Raw genomic sequence first — 18,839 nt, forward strand, 5'->3', positions numbered from 1 at the left:
CCCTGCCTCATAGGTAGTTACGGCCCTGAAGGAAACATTACATTCACTCTGTGGTTAAGGTTTTTAAAATTTTAATAACTTTCTTACACTATCCTGGATTTCTACCAAACTTGGACAGAAGCTTGTTTAGAATCATAAGATAGTATCCAAATGTAAATTTTGTAAAATAAAATCATTTTTTCCGTATTTTGCTTATAAATCGACTCACGGTTTTTCCGCCAGTTAACATTACATACAGTCTGCAGTTAAAGTATTTAAAACATTTATAAGATTCACAAGATTAACATGAAATGTAACAAAAATAAAATGCGTAATGGTTCCGCGGAACCCAGTGTCTCGCCTAATTTTGCTGTTCATCGCAGGCTTAACAAAAATGAGGAAAAAAATCAAATAAAAATATTCCTCTCGATACTATCTTTTGATTGTAAGAAGCTTCTGTCCAAGTTTGGTTAAAATCAAGGATAGTTTATGAATCTAATAAATGTTTTAAAAACTTAAACTGCATGCAGACTGCATGTAATGTTAACTGGAAGAAAAACTAAGACCATTCAAAGTAAAATACGGATAAACAGGTACAAAATGTTAACACAATTTCCTACTAGATACTAGTTTTTGATCATAAACGTGCTTCTGTCCAAGATTGTTAGAAATCCAGGATAGTTTAAAAAAGTTATTAAAATTCTAAAAACTTTAACAACAGAGTGAATTTGTGGACGCCGCCGACGACGGAATGTAGGCTCGCTATATGTCTCGCTTTTTCGACAAAAGTCGAAGGCTCGACAAAAATCAAAGATTTTAATATCCAATCAACAAAATTCTAACTTTAATTTGTAGATCTCTTGCTCATATTTACGGTTTTGTGATTAGTAGCATTTACAATAGAAAAAAAACATGATGAAGATTCAAACAAATTATTATCTGTTAGTCCAAGATGTGATTCTTATAATTTACGCATGTTTTACACACATTTGCGATTTTTAAAACTCATATTAACGACTAAAATTTTAGAATTTTTATGTAAAATTTTTTTTTTATGGTATACCGACAATTCAACTTCTGTTTGAAACTTCATTACATCATATTTCTACAGGGGTATTGCAATTAATATGTGTATAGGAAAACTATTCAATTCAATACTAAACAAAAGGCTTGATAAATATTTAGAAACAAAAAATATTATAAATCCATGTCAGGTTGGTTTTCCAAGTAAAAGTAGGACATGTTTGTATTAAAAACTATAATGGATGAGTACACCAGAATGAAAGGTGGGAAACTTTATGCTTGCTTTGTTGATTTCAAAAAAGCGTTTGACAAAGTCATTCATTCTGGTTTAAAATATAAGCTATTAAAACATAATATAGGTGGTAACTTTTATGCAATTCTGAGAAACATGTACAATAAAAGTGAATTATGGGTTAAAATAGGTGATGTGCTTACTTCTAATTTTTATTCTCAAATTGGAGTAAAGCAAAGAGATGTTTTAAGTCCAAACCTTTTCAAGATTTTTATAAATGATTTACCGGATGTATTTAATGAAAGCCCAGATGCTGTTGATATAAACGGTCGCAGGATTGATGGCCTCATGTATACAGATGATATTGTTATTTTTTCTAGTTCCAAGGCAGGTCTTCAAAAACGACTTGATGATTTATCAAAATTTTGTACTAAATGGTGTTTAGAGGTCAATCTATCTAAAACCAAAGTTATTTTTTTAACAAACCTGGTAAACTTTTAAAAGAATATTTTTATTTCGAAAAAGATGCAATAGAATGTGTTAACAATTATAAGTATTTAGGTTTAAAATCTATATCTAGTGGACTTTTTAAGCTAGGGAAGGAAGAATTATACAAAAAAATCGTAAGGGTTCCACGGAACCCAGTGTCTCGTCTACTTTTGCTGTTAATCGCAGACTCAACAAAAATGAGGATAAACAGCAATAAAAATTTCCCTCTCGATACTGTCTTTTGATTGAAAATAGCTTCCAAGCTTGGTAAAAAAATCCAGGATATTTTATGAATCTAAAAAATGTTTTATAAACTTTAACTGCAGACTGTATGTAATGTTAACTGGAAGAAAAACTAAGTCCATTTATAAGTAAAATACGGAAAAAGTGATTTTTATTTTTACAAAATTTACTTCTGAATAATATCTTATGATCAGAAACAAGCTTTTGTCAAAGTTTGTTAGAAATCCAGGATAGTTTAAGAACATTATAAAAATTTTAAAAACTTAAAGCACAGAGTGAATGTTTTGTTTCTGGCAAAAAAACTAAGTTCATTTGTAAGTAAAATACGAAAAAGTGGAAATTTATTTTTACAAAAGTTTCTTCTTGATACTATCCTATGATCATAAACAAGCTTCTGTCCAATTTTGGTACAAATCAAGGATAGTTTATGAAAGTTATTAAAATTTTAAAAACTTTAACCACAGAGTGAATGTAATGTTTCCTCGCAGAAAAACTAAGTCCATTTATAAGTAAAATACGGAAAAGTGGAAATTTATTTTTACAAAATTTTCTTCTTGATACTATCTTATGATCATAAACAAGCTTCTGCCCCTAGTTTGGAACAAATCAAGGATAGTTTATGAAAGTTATTAAAATTTGAAAAACTTTAACCACAGTGTGAATGTAATTTTTCCTCGCAGAAAAACTAAGTCCATTTATAAGTAAAATACGGAAAAAATGGAATTTTATTTTTACAAAATTTACTTCTGGATACTTGCTTATGATCATAAACAAGCTTCTGTCCAAGTTTGGCAGATATTCAGTATAGTTTAAGAAAGTTATTAAAATTTCAAAAACTTTAACCACAGAGTGAATATTTGTGGACGTCGAAGGCTCGACAAAAATCACTAAAAGCTGTATTCAAATTGTAAAGATCTTTATCATCTTCCAATCCAAGTATTTCTACTCTATTACATATATATGACCATACAATAAAACCCATTTTAATGTATGGCAGTGAAATTACAGGTATGTTTAAAACTAGCTCTGCAGCATGCCAGAAAGAAAGCGAATATTTATTACAGCACATTTATATGAATGATTTTTTAGGTAATCCAATTTAAGATATATGAAGTATATATTAGGTGTAAACAAAAAGTCTTCTAACCTAGCTGTGCTAGGAGAGCTTGGTAGATTCCCTTTATATTTTTCAGTTGTTTTATCAATGCTTAAATATTGGTTTAGAATAAAGAATATGAAAGATGGTTTACTGTATGATACCTATATGTGTAACAAAAACATGTTTAGTAATAATATTGAATGCTGGTATTCATCCATACATTTCATTTTAAAAAGCTGAATATTCATAATTTGGAGGTGAAGCTCAACTTTTTTATCAAGTCAGTTAAGCAAAAACTTTGTAATAGTTTTGTAAAATTTTGGAACACAAAAAGAACAGATACACAGAGTTGTAAATTAGATACTTATTTCAAACTTAAAACTTGTTTTTCGAAAGAAATGTGTCTACCTTTAAACAATTTTCAATTGAGAAGTGCCATATGTAACATTAGAATCAGTGCACATGATCTCAAAATAGAAAGAGACGGGTATAAAACATTATATATAGAAAGAGACCAAAGGCTTTGTAAGAAATGTAAAAAATTTGTCTGCACTTAAATATTTAGGGAGCTATTACATGTCTAGATGTTAGACGAAATGTTAATTAATGTATGTAATAACAATGATAATTGAAATGACTTTCTGGTTCTGATCTGCCTGGAATTAAATGTATATGATTTTCATAGCATGAAGATAATAACATCTGTCTGAACTCTTTTTTAATGTTTCATTTTAGTTTATAAAAATGTTTTTCTGTTACAAATCATGATGTATTGTTTTATGTGTACATGTTATGCTGCCCATCAAGGGCCCTTGATTGGAATAATAAATGTGCTTATTCTTATTCTTATTTCCGACCCATTGCCTCGTCAGTTCTGTGGCTAGGGATTTATTTATATAGACTGCTCAAACAAATAGCTATTGGATAGTACTACATTGGGAGGGTAAAGAATTTCTGGGGCAAGCACCCTAACAGGCCTGAAATTCCGTCCGTAATGTTCACGGAAAATAAGTCAAATTTGATAAAATACGCATTGGGGTCAATCACTTTCCAACCCATTGCCTCGGCAGTTCTGTATGGCTAGAGATTATTGAAACTACTCTAATAAATAGCCATTCGATAGTGCTACAGCCGGAGGGTAAATAATTATCTGTGGTAAGCCTTCTTAAAGGCCGAAAATGTCGTCCGAAACATGGAAATAAAGCCAAATCTGATAAAATACGCAGTGGGAACACCCACTTTCCAACCCATTGTCTCCATAGTTCTTCATGGCTATGGATTTTAAACGCTGCCAAAACGTATGGCTATTGAATAATATTACAACGTGAGGGTAAAGAATTTCTAGGGTAAGCATTCTTAAAGACCGGAAACTTCGTCCGTATACGACCCGATTTTTTTTGGATAAAATACCCATTTGAGTCACCCACTTGTTTAACCCGTTGCCTTGGCTGTTATGTATGGCTAGGGATTATATATTCTTCTCTAATAAATAACCATTGGATAGTACTACAACGAGAGGGCAAAGAGTTTCTGGGATAAGCATTCCTAAATGTCATAAATTTCGTCTGAAACATGGAAATAAAGTCAAATTCTAAAAATACGTATTTCGAGTTACGGACGGATTTTTCGGCCTTCAAGAATGTTTACCCAAGAAATTCTTTACCTTTTCGTTGTAGTACTATCCAATACTGACAATAACTATTCATTAGGACAGCGTCTGTAATCCCTAGCCATATAGAACTACCGAGACAATGAGTCGGAAAGTGGGTGGCCCTTATCCGTATTTTATCGAATTTGAGGTTAGGGTTAGGGTTATGGTTAGGGTTTCGGACAAATTTTTTGGCCTTTAGGAGTTCTTACCCCAGAAACTCTTTGCCCTCTCGTTGTAGTACTATCCAACAGCTATTTATTAGAGCAGAGCCGAGGCAATGGGTTTGAAGAAGTGTGTGACCTCAGCTGAATGCGTATCAAGTTAATCAAATTTGACTCATTTTCCGTGTTACGGACGAAATTTCCGGCCTTTTATAATGCTTACCCCAGAAATTCTCTAACGCTCCCGCTGTAGTACTATCAAATGACTTCTAACCAAAGTTAGCCAATGAGCTACACAAAAAACAACTGACAGATATGAATTAGGCTAATTTAGCATAAATTTTTCACCACAGTTCAGCATGTTCAGGTTAAAATATGAATTACATGACAAACGTGAATTGTCAGAGCGGTAATTAAAGTAAATAAATGTTCAAGCCCTTTTAAACTTTCCCCCTTTCATGATTGTTTTAATGGGTTTATTAATTACGGATTAAGGGTTAAACCATTTATAATTTGAAAAGTTGACATTTTTTAAGTTTCCAGATCACAATTTATTTAGTTTTTTTTTAAGTTTTAATATTTCAGATGTATTCAATCTAAATATAAATACTGTTCTGCATGAAGCATATTTTTTTCCTGGAATGCACACTTTATATATGCGACAACTCCTTAATCAAAGGATTTCAATAAACTTTTAGAAAATATCTATTACAGTGTGAAAAGCGTCAAACTGTGATACCTATTTGTATTCATGATATTTTATGATGAAAGTAAATTATTGGGAGTGTAGTTACATAACAACGAACACATAATTAATTTTCATACAAATTTTAATTTTAATTTGCTTAAATTTGTTAATGTCTAAGAATAATTACATAATGTCTTCTATTTTATAATTTGATATTTTTTTGTATCTACAAAATAAAATACATTCCATATTATATAAATTAAAAGAATCGTATCCCTCCACAGGACATTAAACCCTTAACAGAAAACCCACGTGACATAACTATATTATTTCTCTCTCTTTAATCTTTCTTGTCCTCTAAAATCTTTCTCTCTCTCTCTCTCTCTCTCTCTCTCTCTCTCTCTCTCTCTCTCTCTCTCTCTCTCTCTCTCTCTCTCTCTCTCTCTCTCTCTCTCTCTCTCTCTCTCTCTCTCTCTCTCTCTCTCTCTCTCTCTCTATATATATATATATATCTTTTCTTTTTCTCTATAAATACATGATCCTATCTCCTTCTCTGAAATCTCTCTCTCCCTCACTAAATCATTTCATGTTTTGCAGGCGAACGTGAAAGATAATATTAGTACTAGCTTATTTTCAATTCTTCAAAGTAAAAGTATACTAACGAAATATAAATTGCACTTTTCTTCTTCCTATCTTTTAACTTGGAACTGATTTTTAGTTTATCAAGGCAGTTGTATAATTGCTTTAAGGATGTACTTAGATGAGGTTTTGGAATTTGTGTCAAATGTTCAAACTCCTTGGTGTTTTTCCATAAAATACAATGCAAAATATTTTGCCCCATAACACCCATTTATTTTTTCATATAAGACTTTAAAATAGCTCATGAAAGGTCATTTACCAAAATTTTAGAAGATTCTTGATTTTCTCTCTTTTGTTCTGAAACCCAAATGATACCAATGCAAATATAAGGTAAAAGTACCAGTCATCCTTTTCCCGCCATATTTTAAATCTCCAATATCTCAAAAAGGAGGTTCATGACCTATCAATATTTTTAGCTTATCTTTTTCCTTAATTGATGCTCTACCAGCTTATAGTACCAATTTAATTTCTTACTTTCTTAATTTTTACCTAACCTCGCCTAAGTACATCCTTAATGGAAAGTGACTGCCCGGATTAAAGGCGAGTACTTCCAAGGATTACTGTGTGTCCTATCGAAAGACATTTTGAAATACTAACTTTTGCAGTATATCTTATTTGACAAGTAAATGCAGTTGCAATCGATCAGATTGAACAACAGTTTTTGGGACCACGCTTTGCTTACAGCGATACTACATCATGTGGCAATGCTTTGCTTACAGTGATACTACATCATGTGGCAACGCATTGGTTACAGTGATACTACATCATGTGGCAATGCTTTGCTTACAGTGATACTACATGTGGCAATGCTTTGCTTACAGTGATACTACATCATGTGGCCACGCTTTGCTTACAGTGATACTACATCATGTGGCAACGCTTTGCTTACAGTGATACTACATCATGTGGCAACGCATTGATTACAGTGATACTACATCATGTGGCAACGCTTGGATTACAGTGATACTACATCATGTGGCAACGCTTTGCTTACAGTGATACTACATCATGTGGCCACGCTTTGCTTACAGTGATACTACATCATGTGGCAACGCTTTGCTTACAGTGATACTACATCATGTGGCAACGCATTGATTACAGTGATACTACATCATGTGGCAACGCTTTGATTACAGTGATACTACATCATGTGGCAACGCTTTGCTTACAGTGATACTACATCATGTGGCCACGCTTTGCTTACAGTGATACTACATCATGTGGCAACGCTTTGCTTACAGTGATACTGCATTATGTGGCAACGCATTGATTATAGTGATACTACATCATGTGGCAACGCTTTGATTACAGTGATACTACATCATGTGGCAACGCTTTGCTTACAGTGATACTACATCATGTGGCCACGCTTTGCTTACAGTAATACTACATCATGTGGCCACGCTTTGCTTACAGTGATACTACATCATGTGGCAACGCATTGATTACAGTGATACTACATCATGTGGCAACGCTTTGATTACAGTGATACTACATCATGTGGCAATGCTTTGCTTACAGTGATACTACATCATATGGCAACGCATTGCTTACAGTGATACTACATCATGTGGCAACGCTTTGCTTACAGTGATACTACATCATGTGGCAACGCATTGATAGTAGTGATACTACATCATGTGGCAACGCTTTGATTACAGTGATATTACATCATGTGGCAACGCTTTGCTTACAGTGATACTACATCACGTGGCAACGCTTTGATTACAGTGATACTACATCATGTGGCAACGCATTGATTACAGTGATACTACATCATGTGGCAACGCATTGATTACAGTGATACTACATCATGTGGCAATGCTTTGCTTACAGTGATACTACATCATATGGCAACGCATTGATTACAGTGATACTACATCATGTGGCAACGCTTTGCTTACAGTGATACTACATCGTTTGGCAACGCTTTGATTACAGTGATATTACATCATGTGGCAACGCTTTGCTTACAGTGATACTACATCACGTGGCAACGCTTTGATTACAGTGATACTACATCATGTGGCAATGGTTTGCTTACAGTGATACTACTTCATGTGGCAACGCATTGATAACAGTGATACTACATCATGTTGCCACGCTTTGCTTACAATGATACTACATCAAGTGGCAACGCTTTGCTTACAGTGATACTACATCATGTGGCAACGCATTGATTACAGTGATACTACATCATATGGCAACGCATTGATTACAGTGATACTACATGTGGCAATGCTTTGCTTACAGTGATACTACATGTGGCAACGCTTTGATTACAGTGATACTACATCATATGGCAACGCTTTGATTAAGTGATACTACATCATATGGCAACGTTTTGATTACAGTGATACTATATCATGTGGTAATGCTTTGCTTACAGTGATACTACATCACGTGGCCACGCTTTGCTTACAGTGATACTACATCATGTTGTCACGCTTTGCTTGCAGTGATACTACATCATGTGGCAATGCTTTGCTCACAGTGATACTCCATCGAGTGGCCACGATTTGCTTAGTGATACTTCATCGTGTGGCAACGCTTTGATTACAGTGATACTACTTCATGTGATAACGCTTTGCTTTCAGTGATACTACATCATGTGGCAACGCATTGATAACAGTGATACTACATATGTGGCAACGCTTTGATTACAGTGATATTACATCATGTGGCAACGCTTTGCTTACAGTGATACTACATCATGTGGCAACGCTTTGCTTACAGTGATACTACATCATGTGGCAATGCTTTGATTACAGTGATACTACATCATGTGGTCACGCTTTGCTTACAGTGATACCACATCATGTGGCAATGCTTTGCTTACAGTGATACTACATCATGTGGCAATGCTTTGCTTACAGTGATACTACATCATGTGGCAACGCTTTGCTTACAATGATACTACATCATGTGGTCACGCTTTGCTTACAGTGATACTACATCATGTGGCAATGCTTTGCTTACAGTGATATTCATCATGTGACAATGCTTTGCTTACAATGATACTACATCATGTGGCCACGTTTTGCTTACAATGATACTACATCATGTGGCCACGTTTTGCTTACAGTGATACTACATCAAGTGGCCACGTTTTGCTTACAATGATACTACATCATGTGGCCACGTTTTGCTTACAGTGATACTACATCATGTGACAACGCTTTCATTACAGTGATACTACTTCATGTGGCAACGCTTTGATTACAGTGATACTACATCGTGTGTCCACGCTTTTCTTAAAGTGATACTTCAACATATGGCCATGCTTTGCTTACAATGATACTTCGAACCATCGTGAGGCCACGCTTTGTTTACAATGGTACTACATCATGTGAAAATAGGGAGATGTGGTATGATTATGAGTATATGAACTTCGGTCCTCGGATTTGAAATTGAAATGGACACATGTGATTTCTTCAGTTATATACATAACACTCTCAATTTTCATCTATTTTCCTTTTAAATACACAAGTTGATAACGACTTTCAGAACATGTCTTGTAACATTATTCTCCTCAATGATCATATAATTTTTAGAGTTAACGAATTTTAAGTCTGCAACACTTTAATAACAATGAAAACATGCACACAAATCTTTAAAACAATTAGTTTGTATAAATGTACAAAAAAGAGACGAGTATTGAGCAAATAGTTGACAAATAATAATTCCTTGATATGTACGCTTTATTGCATCCATCGGTTCCACATACACATACTGTACTGACAGGTATTCCTAACACTTGACTGGCTGTTGTACAAGTTCCTGATGCACCCTGGGTAATGTCACATGTTCTCACGTAAAATTCTAATAAAAGTAGAAAATATAGTCATAAATATAGTTATACATTTTGAAACAAGATATACCACAAATTCATCTCTTCTCTACTAGAAAAGTTTTCTATATTAATCTTATAAATTCAGATAAAATGAAATGTTATCTATAGGTCAATATAGTGGAAAACGAAGTTTGGAAACAAGAGTGCACACGCTGAAATGTCTCGCCTTCTATACTAATCATTGATATTATGTTGATAGTCCTAAGTATAAAGCTAAGCTTTAATACAACTGTCACATAAACTTAACATTAACCAAGATAACTAAACAAAGACCAATGAACCTTGAAAATGAGGTCAAGGTCAGATAAACCATGCCAGGCAGACATGTACAGCTAACAATGCTTCTATACAACATATATAGTTGACCTATTACTTATAGTTAAAGAAAAATAGACCAAAACACAAAAACTTAACACTGTGAAATGAACCATGAAAATGAGGTCACGGTCAAATAAAACCTTCGCGACTGACATAAAGATCATAAAATATTTCCATACACCAAATATAGATGACCTATGGCATATAGTATTAGATAAAAAGACCAAAACTCAAACACTTAACTTTGACCACTGAACCATGAAAATGAGGTCAAGGTCACATGACATCTGCCCGCTAGATATGTACACCTTACAATCATTCCATACAACAAATATAGTAGACCTATTGCATATAGTATGAGAAAAACAGACCAAAACACAAAAATTTAACTATAACCACTGAACCATGAAAATGAGGTCAAGGTCAGATGACACCTGCCTGTTGGACATGTACACCTTACAGTCCTTCCATACACCGAATATACTAGCCCTATTGCTTGTAGTATCTGAGATATGGACTTGACCACCAAAACTTAACCTTGTTCACTGATCCATGAAATGAGGTCGAGGTCAAGTGAAAACTGTCTAACAGACATGAGGACCTTTCAAGGTACGCACATATCAAATATAGTTATCCTATTACTTATAACTAGAACACACCCGTGATAATATTGCGGGTCTGTGACTGAATTAAAGAAAATAACTATACCGCTATGCGTAAGCCTTATTTTAGTATTGGTATTGTCATCTGATAAAGTCATGCCGTTTATAAGATGCACAGTTTTCTCTGCTTTCAACATCTTTCTGTTTGAACCCGTCGACCTGGAACTTATCAATTATTGGTATTATTAATTTTATTTGGAAAACAAAAGGGTCTGGAAAGGAGTATCTTTTAATCAACAGCATTGTCCTTTATGAGTTATAAATAAAGTTGAATTCTTTGATTCGCTGTTTTACGTCATTCCGGCTAACAAATTGAAAACTGTACATCCTGTACCTATACGCCTTATTTTAAGTCCAGATTTTTAGTATTCGTATTGTCATCGTAGAAAGTCATACTGATTAAAATACTACAATTGGGAACAATGTGACAATGATTGATTTTAGTAGTGTCAACCCTGTGATTACGAACATACCTTTTTCCTTATCAACGTGAGCAATCAGCTTCATACAGTTACCCGTACAATTGATGATATTGTTATGGTAAGCTAAAGAATCATCAAAGTATTCTGAACACCATTCTTCATTCAAAGAGACACACTCATAGCATAAGGTACAGTGGACTGAAATGAAAAAAATGGGGAAGAATATTATTGAATGAACAAGAGTATACACGCTGCTTGGCTGATTCTGATGTTTTTTCTGAGTTCCCAAGTAACAGCAGTGGCGGATTTAGAGGGGACCCAAAGGGGCCGCATCCCCTTTTTTGGAAAGTTTGGTTGATTATATAGGGAATTACTGAAACATGACTGGAGCGGCCCCCTCTTATGCAGTCAGTGGGCCCAGTCAGTGGGCCTCCACTTATAAAAACTTCTGGATATCGCCACTGAACAGTTTCTAAATGCTGGTGTAAAAGAAACATTAATGATCAAAGAAAAGAGGCCAAGGTCAGACGGATATGTTCATTTCACAAGTCATTTTGATACACCAAATATAGTTGCTTAGTGCTGATAATAACAGAGAAACTGATATAAACCCGAAAACTAAACGTTCACCAATTTACTGGACCATGAGAATGAGGTCAATGTCAGATGAACCCAACGGACAAACATCTACATTATAAATCTTCACATACACCAACTATAGTCAACCTTTTACTTAGATTATATGTATTATGTAAAAAGAACTATATTTGTCATCAAAATATAGATATAAATATATACAAATTGATTTCCTTCGAACATTATTTAATTGTATGAAAGCATGAAGTAAGGAAACACCAGTTTACACAAGAACGCATCTGGTTGACCCTTTTCCAGGTCATTCAAGGTCAAATGTTATCCAGCCTTATGTAAAAGGCCCTTATGGCTTTATAATTAAAGTTATAAGCAAAGGGTCTTTATTTAGAACGTCAAATACAAATTGACCTTGACCTAAATTTCAAGGTCAAATGTTACGAATGTCATACAAAAGGTTAGCAAATTCTTTAATTTCTAAGTGAAGAAAAACTGCTAGAAAAAGTCACCAGAGCATTTTGCAACTTCCAAGCAAGTACCGAAGCTCATAAACTCGGCAATCAAACGCAGGACTTCCGGAATGTCCGGAGAGCCGACAACCTTGCTTCGGAAGTTGAGCATTTTGAGTACAAATATCATCATTTACAATCTGCCAACATTTTCTGCAGATAACTTTATGGGGGTCTCATTGGTGGGTACCGATCCCGGATCCCGCTTACTGTTTTGTTAGATTCCCGTATCCCGCTTACACTATGTGCGTAAGCAATTCTCATTTTTTTGTCATTTCCCGGGTCCCGCAAGACCTCATTTCCCGTTTTCACGACACAATAATTTGACTTTCACGTTTCACGCTTACGAAAAATCGGCAATCCCGCATCACGCTTAGACCCCAATGAGACCCACTTTATGATCTCTTAGAAATTGCGCCAACGAGCAAAACGTAAAAGATGCCTTTGATCTCAATTTCCTGCCTATTGGACACAGGATCGTATTTCCAGACTCTAGTTTATGATTTACAAAAAATCCACTGCTGTTTAATACAAACAAAGGATTAAACTTTTATATAAAACCTATCAGCTTCTGTTGAATTTTAACAGACAAACCTCAGGATGTTTTAGAGTAAAATATTTATATAAGCGATAACTTATTTTCTTTCTATTAACGCAGAAACAAAAACAAGGAAAAAAACAATAGAGGAGAGATATAATACCCAATCGGAACATTGTTCGGTTGAAAAGGTTGAATTTTAAAGGCTTAATAATTGTTATACCATAAACCAATTATCATATCATCGACATTTTGCGAAACCAAATTGATACTTCAGAAAATTCAAATGAAAGTTTTTCCAAGTATTTTCTTTTACTTTTAGTCTTTCCCAGTATTACGTCAGGCCAGAATAAAAGTAATGCCTGCATGGAAATCCTGTCGAGTCAAAAATGAGCCATAGCTTTTGTAGATTCAGACCCCTCAGTCATTTATTGATGTGAAAGATCACTTTGCATGGTGTTGAAAGATGAATTCGATATCGTAATTTTATAGTCTGGAGATATTAACTATGATGTGTTTCAGCTCGGGTGTCTTCCTCCATCTTGGATTTTGAAGTAGCAGATAACTTTGGTCTAGATCTTTGATTAAACATGCAAATTTTAAGAGTAATATGTAATTTATGTGTAAGACTTTTGATGTTAACATAGAAAATTGTGTGTTTTATCATAATTACGGTTGTAATTTCTCAAAAACACCTTATTTGTGTTTAATTATCTTTTTTCAACTTTACCAAATCAGGGGGAGATAACTCAGATAAAGTAATTTTTATAATAGAAAGTATTGTGAATTTACCTATTTTAATCTGTTGCAAGAAAAAAGTCCGATGACTTATGCTTTGTATTATATTAAAAAAAAAACAGTATTAAAACTTCATTTTGACAAATTATAAAAAAAAATCTATCAATTTAAATTAAGACGCCCGACCTTAAAAATTTATAGACAGAAAACCTCTCTGTTTGTTTTGTTCACACTTTGTTGTCAATATTATAAAATTTATACGACTGTCATATAAATGAGATCTTCAGCTAGCTATAAGACCAGGTTAAATCCGCCATTTTCTACATAAGTATTTTTTGTTTGTTTGAGCATTGGTTTTGGCAATTGAAACTAGAGGCTCTCAAGAGCCTGTGTCGCTCACCTTGGTCTATGTGTATATCAAACAGTGGACACAGATAAATTCATGACAAAATTGTGTTTTGGTGATCATGATGTGTTTGTAGATCTTACTTTACTGGACATTCTTCTTGCTACAATTATCTCTATCTATAATGAACTTGGCCCAGTAATTACAGTGGAAAATATATTCTAAAAATTTACAAAAATTTACAAAAATTTATGAAAATTGTTCAAAAATGACTATAAAGGGCAATAACTCCTTAAGGGGTAAACTGACAATTTTGGTTACGTTGAATTATTTGTAGATCTTACTTTGCTGAACATTATTGCTGTTTACAGTTTATCTCTATCTATTATAATATTCAAGATAATAACCAAAAACTGCAAAATTTCCTGAAAATTACTAATTCTGGGGCAGCAACCCAACAACAGATTGTCTGTTTTGTCTGAAAATTTCGGGGCAGATAGAACTTGACCTAATAAACAATTTATCCTCGTCAGATTTGCTCTAAATGCTTTGGTTTCAGAGATATAAGCCAAAATCTACATTTCGCCCCTATGTACTATTTCTAGCCATGGCGGCCATCTTGGTTGGTTGGCAGGGTCACGCCACACATTTTAAAACTAGATACCCAAATGATGATTGTGGCCAAGTTTGGATTAATTTGGCCCAGTAGTTTCAGAGGAGAAGATTTTTGTAAAAGATTACTAAGATTTACGAAAAATGGTTAAAAATTGACTTTAAAGGGCAATAACTCCTAAAGGGGTCAACTTACCATTTCGGTCATGTTGACATATTTGTAAATCTTACTTTGCTGAACATTATTGCTGTTTACAGTTTATCTCTATCTATAATAATATTCAAGATAATAACCAAAAACAGTAAAATTTCCTTAAAATTACCAAGTTAGTAACAGCAACCCAACAACTGGTTGTCCGATTCATCTGAAAATTTCAGGGCAGATAGATCTTGACCTGATAAACATTTTACCCCCCCCCCCCCCATGTCAGATTTGCTCTAAATGCTTTGGTTTTTGAGTTACAAGCCAAAAACTTCATTTTACCCCTATATTCTATTTTTAGCCATGGCGGCCATCTTGGTTGGTTGGCCGGGTCACCGGACACAATTTATAAACTAGATACCCCAATGATGATTGTGGCCAAGTTTGGTTAAATTTGGATCAGTAGTTTCAGAGGAAAAGATTTTTGTAAAAGTTAACGACGACGGACGACGACGGACGACGACGGACGCCGGATGCAAAGTGATAGGAAAAGCTCACTTGGCCCTTTGGGCCAGGTGAGCTAAAAAGGGACTTTCCAATAAATTGGAATTTTTCTTGAAGTTCGGTATTTTTGTTATTTCACTTCTTATTACGAAAAAGACCAAATATACTGAAATTTCATGACCTACGTAATACAAGAATAGTATATTAAACCATTTGTAAATTATCAGACTGAAAGCTGGACGCACTGAGGTAACATTGTTAAAATAAATTTTTACCTGTTTTAATATTGTACTTGTTCAAATTTTTTTTGGTATAAACACGATTCCGATCTATTTTGATAAGATTAAAATATAGTTAAGTCTCATTTTTGCGTACTTTCTTTTCGTACACGTGTCAGGATTACAAAATTCAAATATCTGTTTTCCTATTTTCTGATTGCCCTGCTATCTGCAAAAGGAGCTATTTTAATTTTAATAATAACTCTAACGAAAAAATCACAGCTTCTTTATTATACTATGTTACATTTTTTCTACAGATTAAATTGAATTGGTGTACATGAAATGCACGTCTATCCTGTTATCATATGCAGTGAATATTTCAGAAGCTTAAAGTTTTCTACAAATTTCCCGCAGCACGTTTCTTGTATAGCAGTTTAGACTGAGAAAGGAAAATTCAAGAATTAGTGAAAAAATAGTGGGTTCCTATTTGTCATGTTTATGCTGTTACCAACATATTTATTAATTACACCAATAGCATACTTGTAAAAAGTGCAATAGCGTGTTGGAAACTAAAGTCTCAGAAGAATCACATTGTCACTTCGTCAAAGGGAGTAGTTATTTCATAACAGTATTCGTATAAAAAAGAAATTTGTCTATCCGGTTATGTAGGTTATCATGGTTACAAAAAGAAAATTTGACAGAAACGTCTTTAAATAGTTTAAAGTTACTTATAGTTTTGCACAAACATGTTTGGTTGTCTAAAAATTAAAATCACAAAAATACTGAACTCCGAGGAAATTTCAAAACGGAAAGTCCCTAATAAAATGGCAAAACAAAAAAAGCTCAAACACATAAAACGAATGGATAATAACTGTCATATTCCTGACTTGGTACAGGCATTTTCTTATGTTTAGAAAATGGTGCATTAAACCTGGTTTTAAACTGAGGTAGCTAAACCTCTCACTTGTATGACTAAACTCATTTTAAGGTTACAACGTCTTAATCTTCGTTATTTAACATATACATATATATATATATATACAAATGCAATACTGATATCGGTAACAGGATAGACAAAAATGATACGAATAAGGAATAAGTAACCTAACACAACATCCGATGGAATTACTTGATGTTGGGTTTATAAGGAATAGAAAAAATGCTAAACATTATAAATTCCTGTCATAGACTTGCATTACTGGTGTTTTTTTTTATAACCTTTGAAACATATTATACTAATAGTCCCAGTTGAAACCCGATTTTATATTTTTCAGTAGAATAAGAAAAATTGACAAATAATCTATCGATACACAGAATGAAAGTATATAGAAGTGTTTACTCTTGAAACCATCTTATTGGCTATTTGAAAAATAATCTTAAAATTTTATAAAATATAAAAAAGAAGATGTGGTATGATTGCCAATGAGACAACTATCCACAAAAGACCAAAATGACACAGACATTAAAAACCTTTTCTTAATAATCCAACATTTATTTTGAACATGGTAACAGGAGAGACAAAATATTGCACTACAGGTCTATCAAAAAATATTCTTGCATGACATTATCACGATTGCATCTTTTTAATTGTTGTTCCATAAGTACTGTTTGTTTTTATTTGCTTATGAAGAGAGTGGTTTGAATTAGTCACTTTAATTCAATTTTGCAATTTCAAAATTCGGCATCTTTTTAAATGACTCAAATATTATATTAAAAACAAGAATGTGTCCATAGTACACGGATGCCCCACTCGCACTATCATTTTCTATGTTCAGTGGACCGTGAAATTGGGGTCAAACTTATAATTTGGAATTATAATTACAAAGATCATATCATAGGGAACATGGAACACGGAACACAACTTTAACTTTATCAAAAACTACCTTGACCAAAAACTTTAACCTGAACTTTGCACTATCATTTTCTATGTTCAGGGGACCATGAAATTGGGGTCAAAACTATAATTTGGTATTAAAATTAGAAAGATCATATCATGGGGAACATGTGTACTAAGTTTCAAGTTGATTGGACTTCAACTTCTTCAAAAACTACCTTGACCAAAAACTTTAACCTGAAGCGAACGGACGCACAGACGGACGGACGAACGAACGAACGGACGGACAGACCAGAAAACATAATGCCCCTCTACTATCGTAGGTGGGGCATAAAAATGTAATTGTCAATTCATTATTTCACTGTAACAATAATTTACCAAAGACGATATTCCGTAATATTCTAAGATAACATATTAACAGAACAAATATATATATTTTTCACAGACCCGTAGGGGCGGATTAATAGGGTAGGATGTCTTCTGGTGAAATAGCCAACTAGTGAATAACTTCAAATCATGAAAATATGAAATCTAATCACATAAAAAACAAAAGAAAAGCTTAAGATCTTTTGTCAATGAGGTCACATGACATACCAGTTATAAAATCTTTTATATCTTTTACATATTTGGTTGATGCATAAACGTTTTGTAAGTCCAACCTCCTACAATTTTTTTATATTAAAAAAAATTAGAGTATGCTGGCTGTTCTTTGATGATAATATGTTTATCTTTGTAAAATAACTAGCAGATTTTTTTTTTGAAAATGTATGATAAACTGACCTGTTTTAAAGATGGAGAATACTACAATACAATAAATCATCCCTTTCATTTTCACATGTTCGGTTTAGTCCATAAAGCAAATAAAATACTCTTCTGGTGAAATAGCCAACTAGTGAATAACTTCAAACCATGAAAATATGAAATCTAATCACATAAAAAACAAAAGAAAAGCTTAAGATCTTTTGTCAATGAGGTCACATGACATACCAGTTGTAAAATCTTTTATATCTTAAATTCTCGCGGATTTTTTACAGACCAGTAGCCGTGTAATTAAAAATAAATACACAAACTTTAAATGATACCGCCCAAGGACATATTCGTACTTATAGAATAAGTGATACTAAATATATGTTTGTATTCGTTAAGAAGATGTCACATATGATAACTTTATAGAGGTTCTATTCTATATTTGGAAATGAATTGACGATGTATGTCGTTTTAGGTAGGCACTTAAAGTTAACCATCGAGAGACGTTAACCACCGAGAGTCGGTTTTTAGACCCGCCCAGTGCACCAAAGCACGCCTACTTTTGGAGCTCTTTAGTATGAAGATAAGAAAAATATACGAA

General features: G+C 33.6%; 1 protein-coding gene across 1 annotated transcript; it reads right to left on the reverse strand.

Moving 5' to 3' along the window:
- Positions 1–9,768: 9,768 nt before the first annotated feature.
- Positions 9,769–18,445, reverse strand: LOC139501026 (uncharacterized). Its single transcript, XM_071289977.1, has 3 exons — positions 18,272–18,445; positions 11,511–11,657; positions 9,769–10,026 (listed from the first exon to the last, which is right to left on the reverse strand). Exons 1-3 carry the CDS (start codon positions 18,318–18,320, stop codon positions 9,827–9,829), a joined length of 396 nt encoding a protein of 131 aa, XP_071146078.1. The 5' UTR covers positions 18,321–18,445; the 3' UTR covers positions 9,769–9,826.
- Between the last annotated feature and the right edge of the window lie 394 nt (positions 18,446–18,839).

Source organism: Mytilus edulis, chromosome 13 (assembly GCF_963676685.1).
Source record: "Mytilus edulis chromosome 13, xbMytEdul2.2, whole genome shotgun sequence".
Taxonomy (NCBI): domain Eukaryota; kingdom Metazoa; phylum Mollusca; class Bivalvia; order Mytilida; family Mytilidae; genus Mytilus; species Mytilus edulis.

What these genes read in the sequence shown, in the direction of transcription:
- LOC139501026 (XM_071289977.1), bottom strand. Translation starts at nt 18,320, where the DNA reads ATGAAAGGGATGATTTATTGTATTGTAGTATTCTCCATCTTTAAAACA. An exon ending in ATTCTCCATCTTTAAAACAG is followed by an intron (nt 11,658 to 18,271) that starts GTCAGTTTATCA and finishes TTTTCATTTCAG; the next exon opens with TCCACTGTACCTTATGCTAT. An exon ending in TCACGTTGATAAGGAAAAAG is followed by an intron (nt 10,027 to 11,510) that starts GTATGTTCGTAA and finishes TACTTTTATTAG; the next exon opens with AATTTTACGTGAGAACATGT.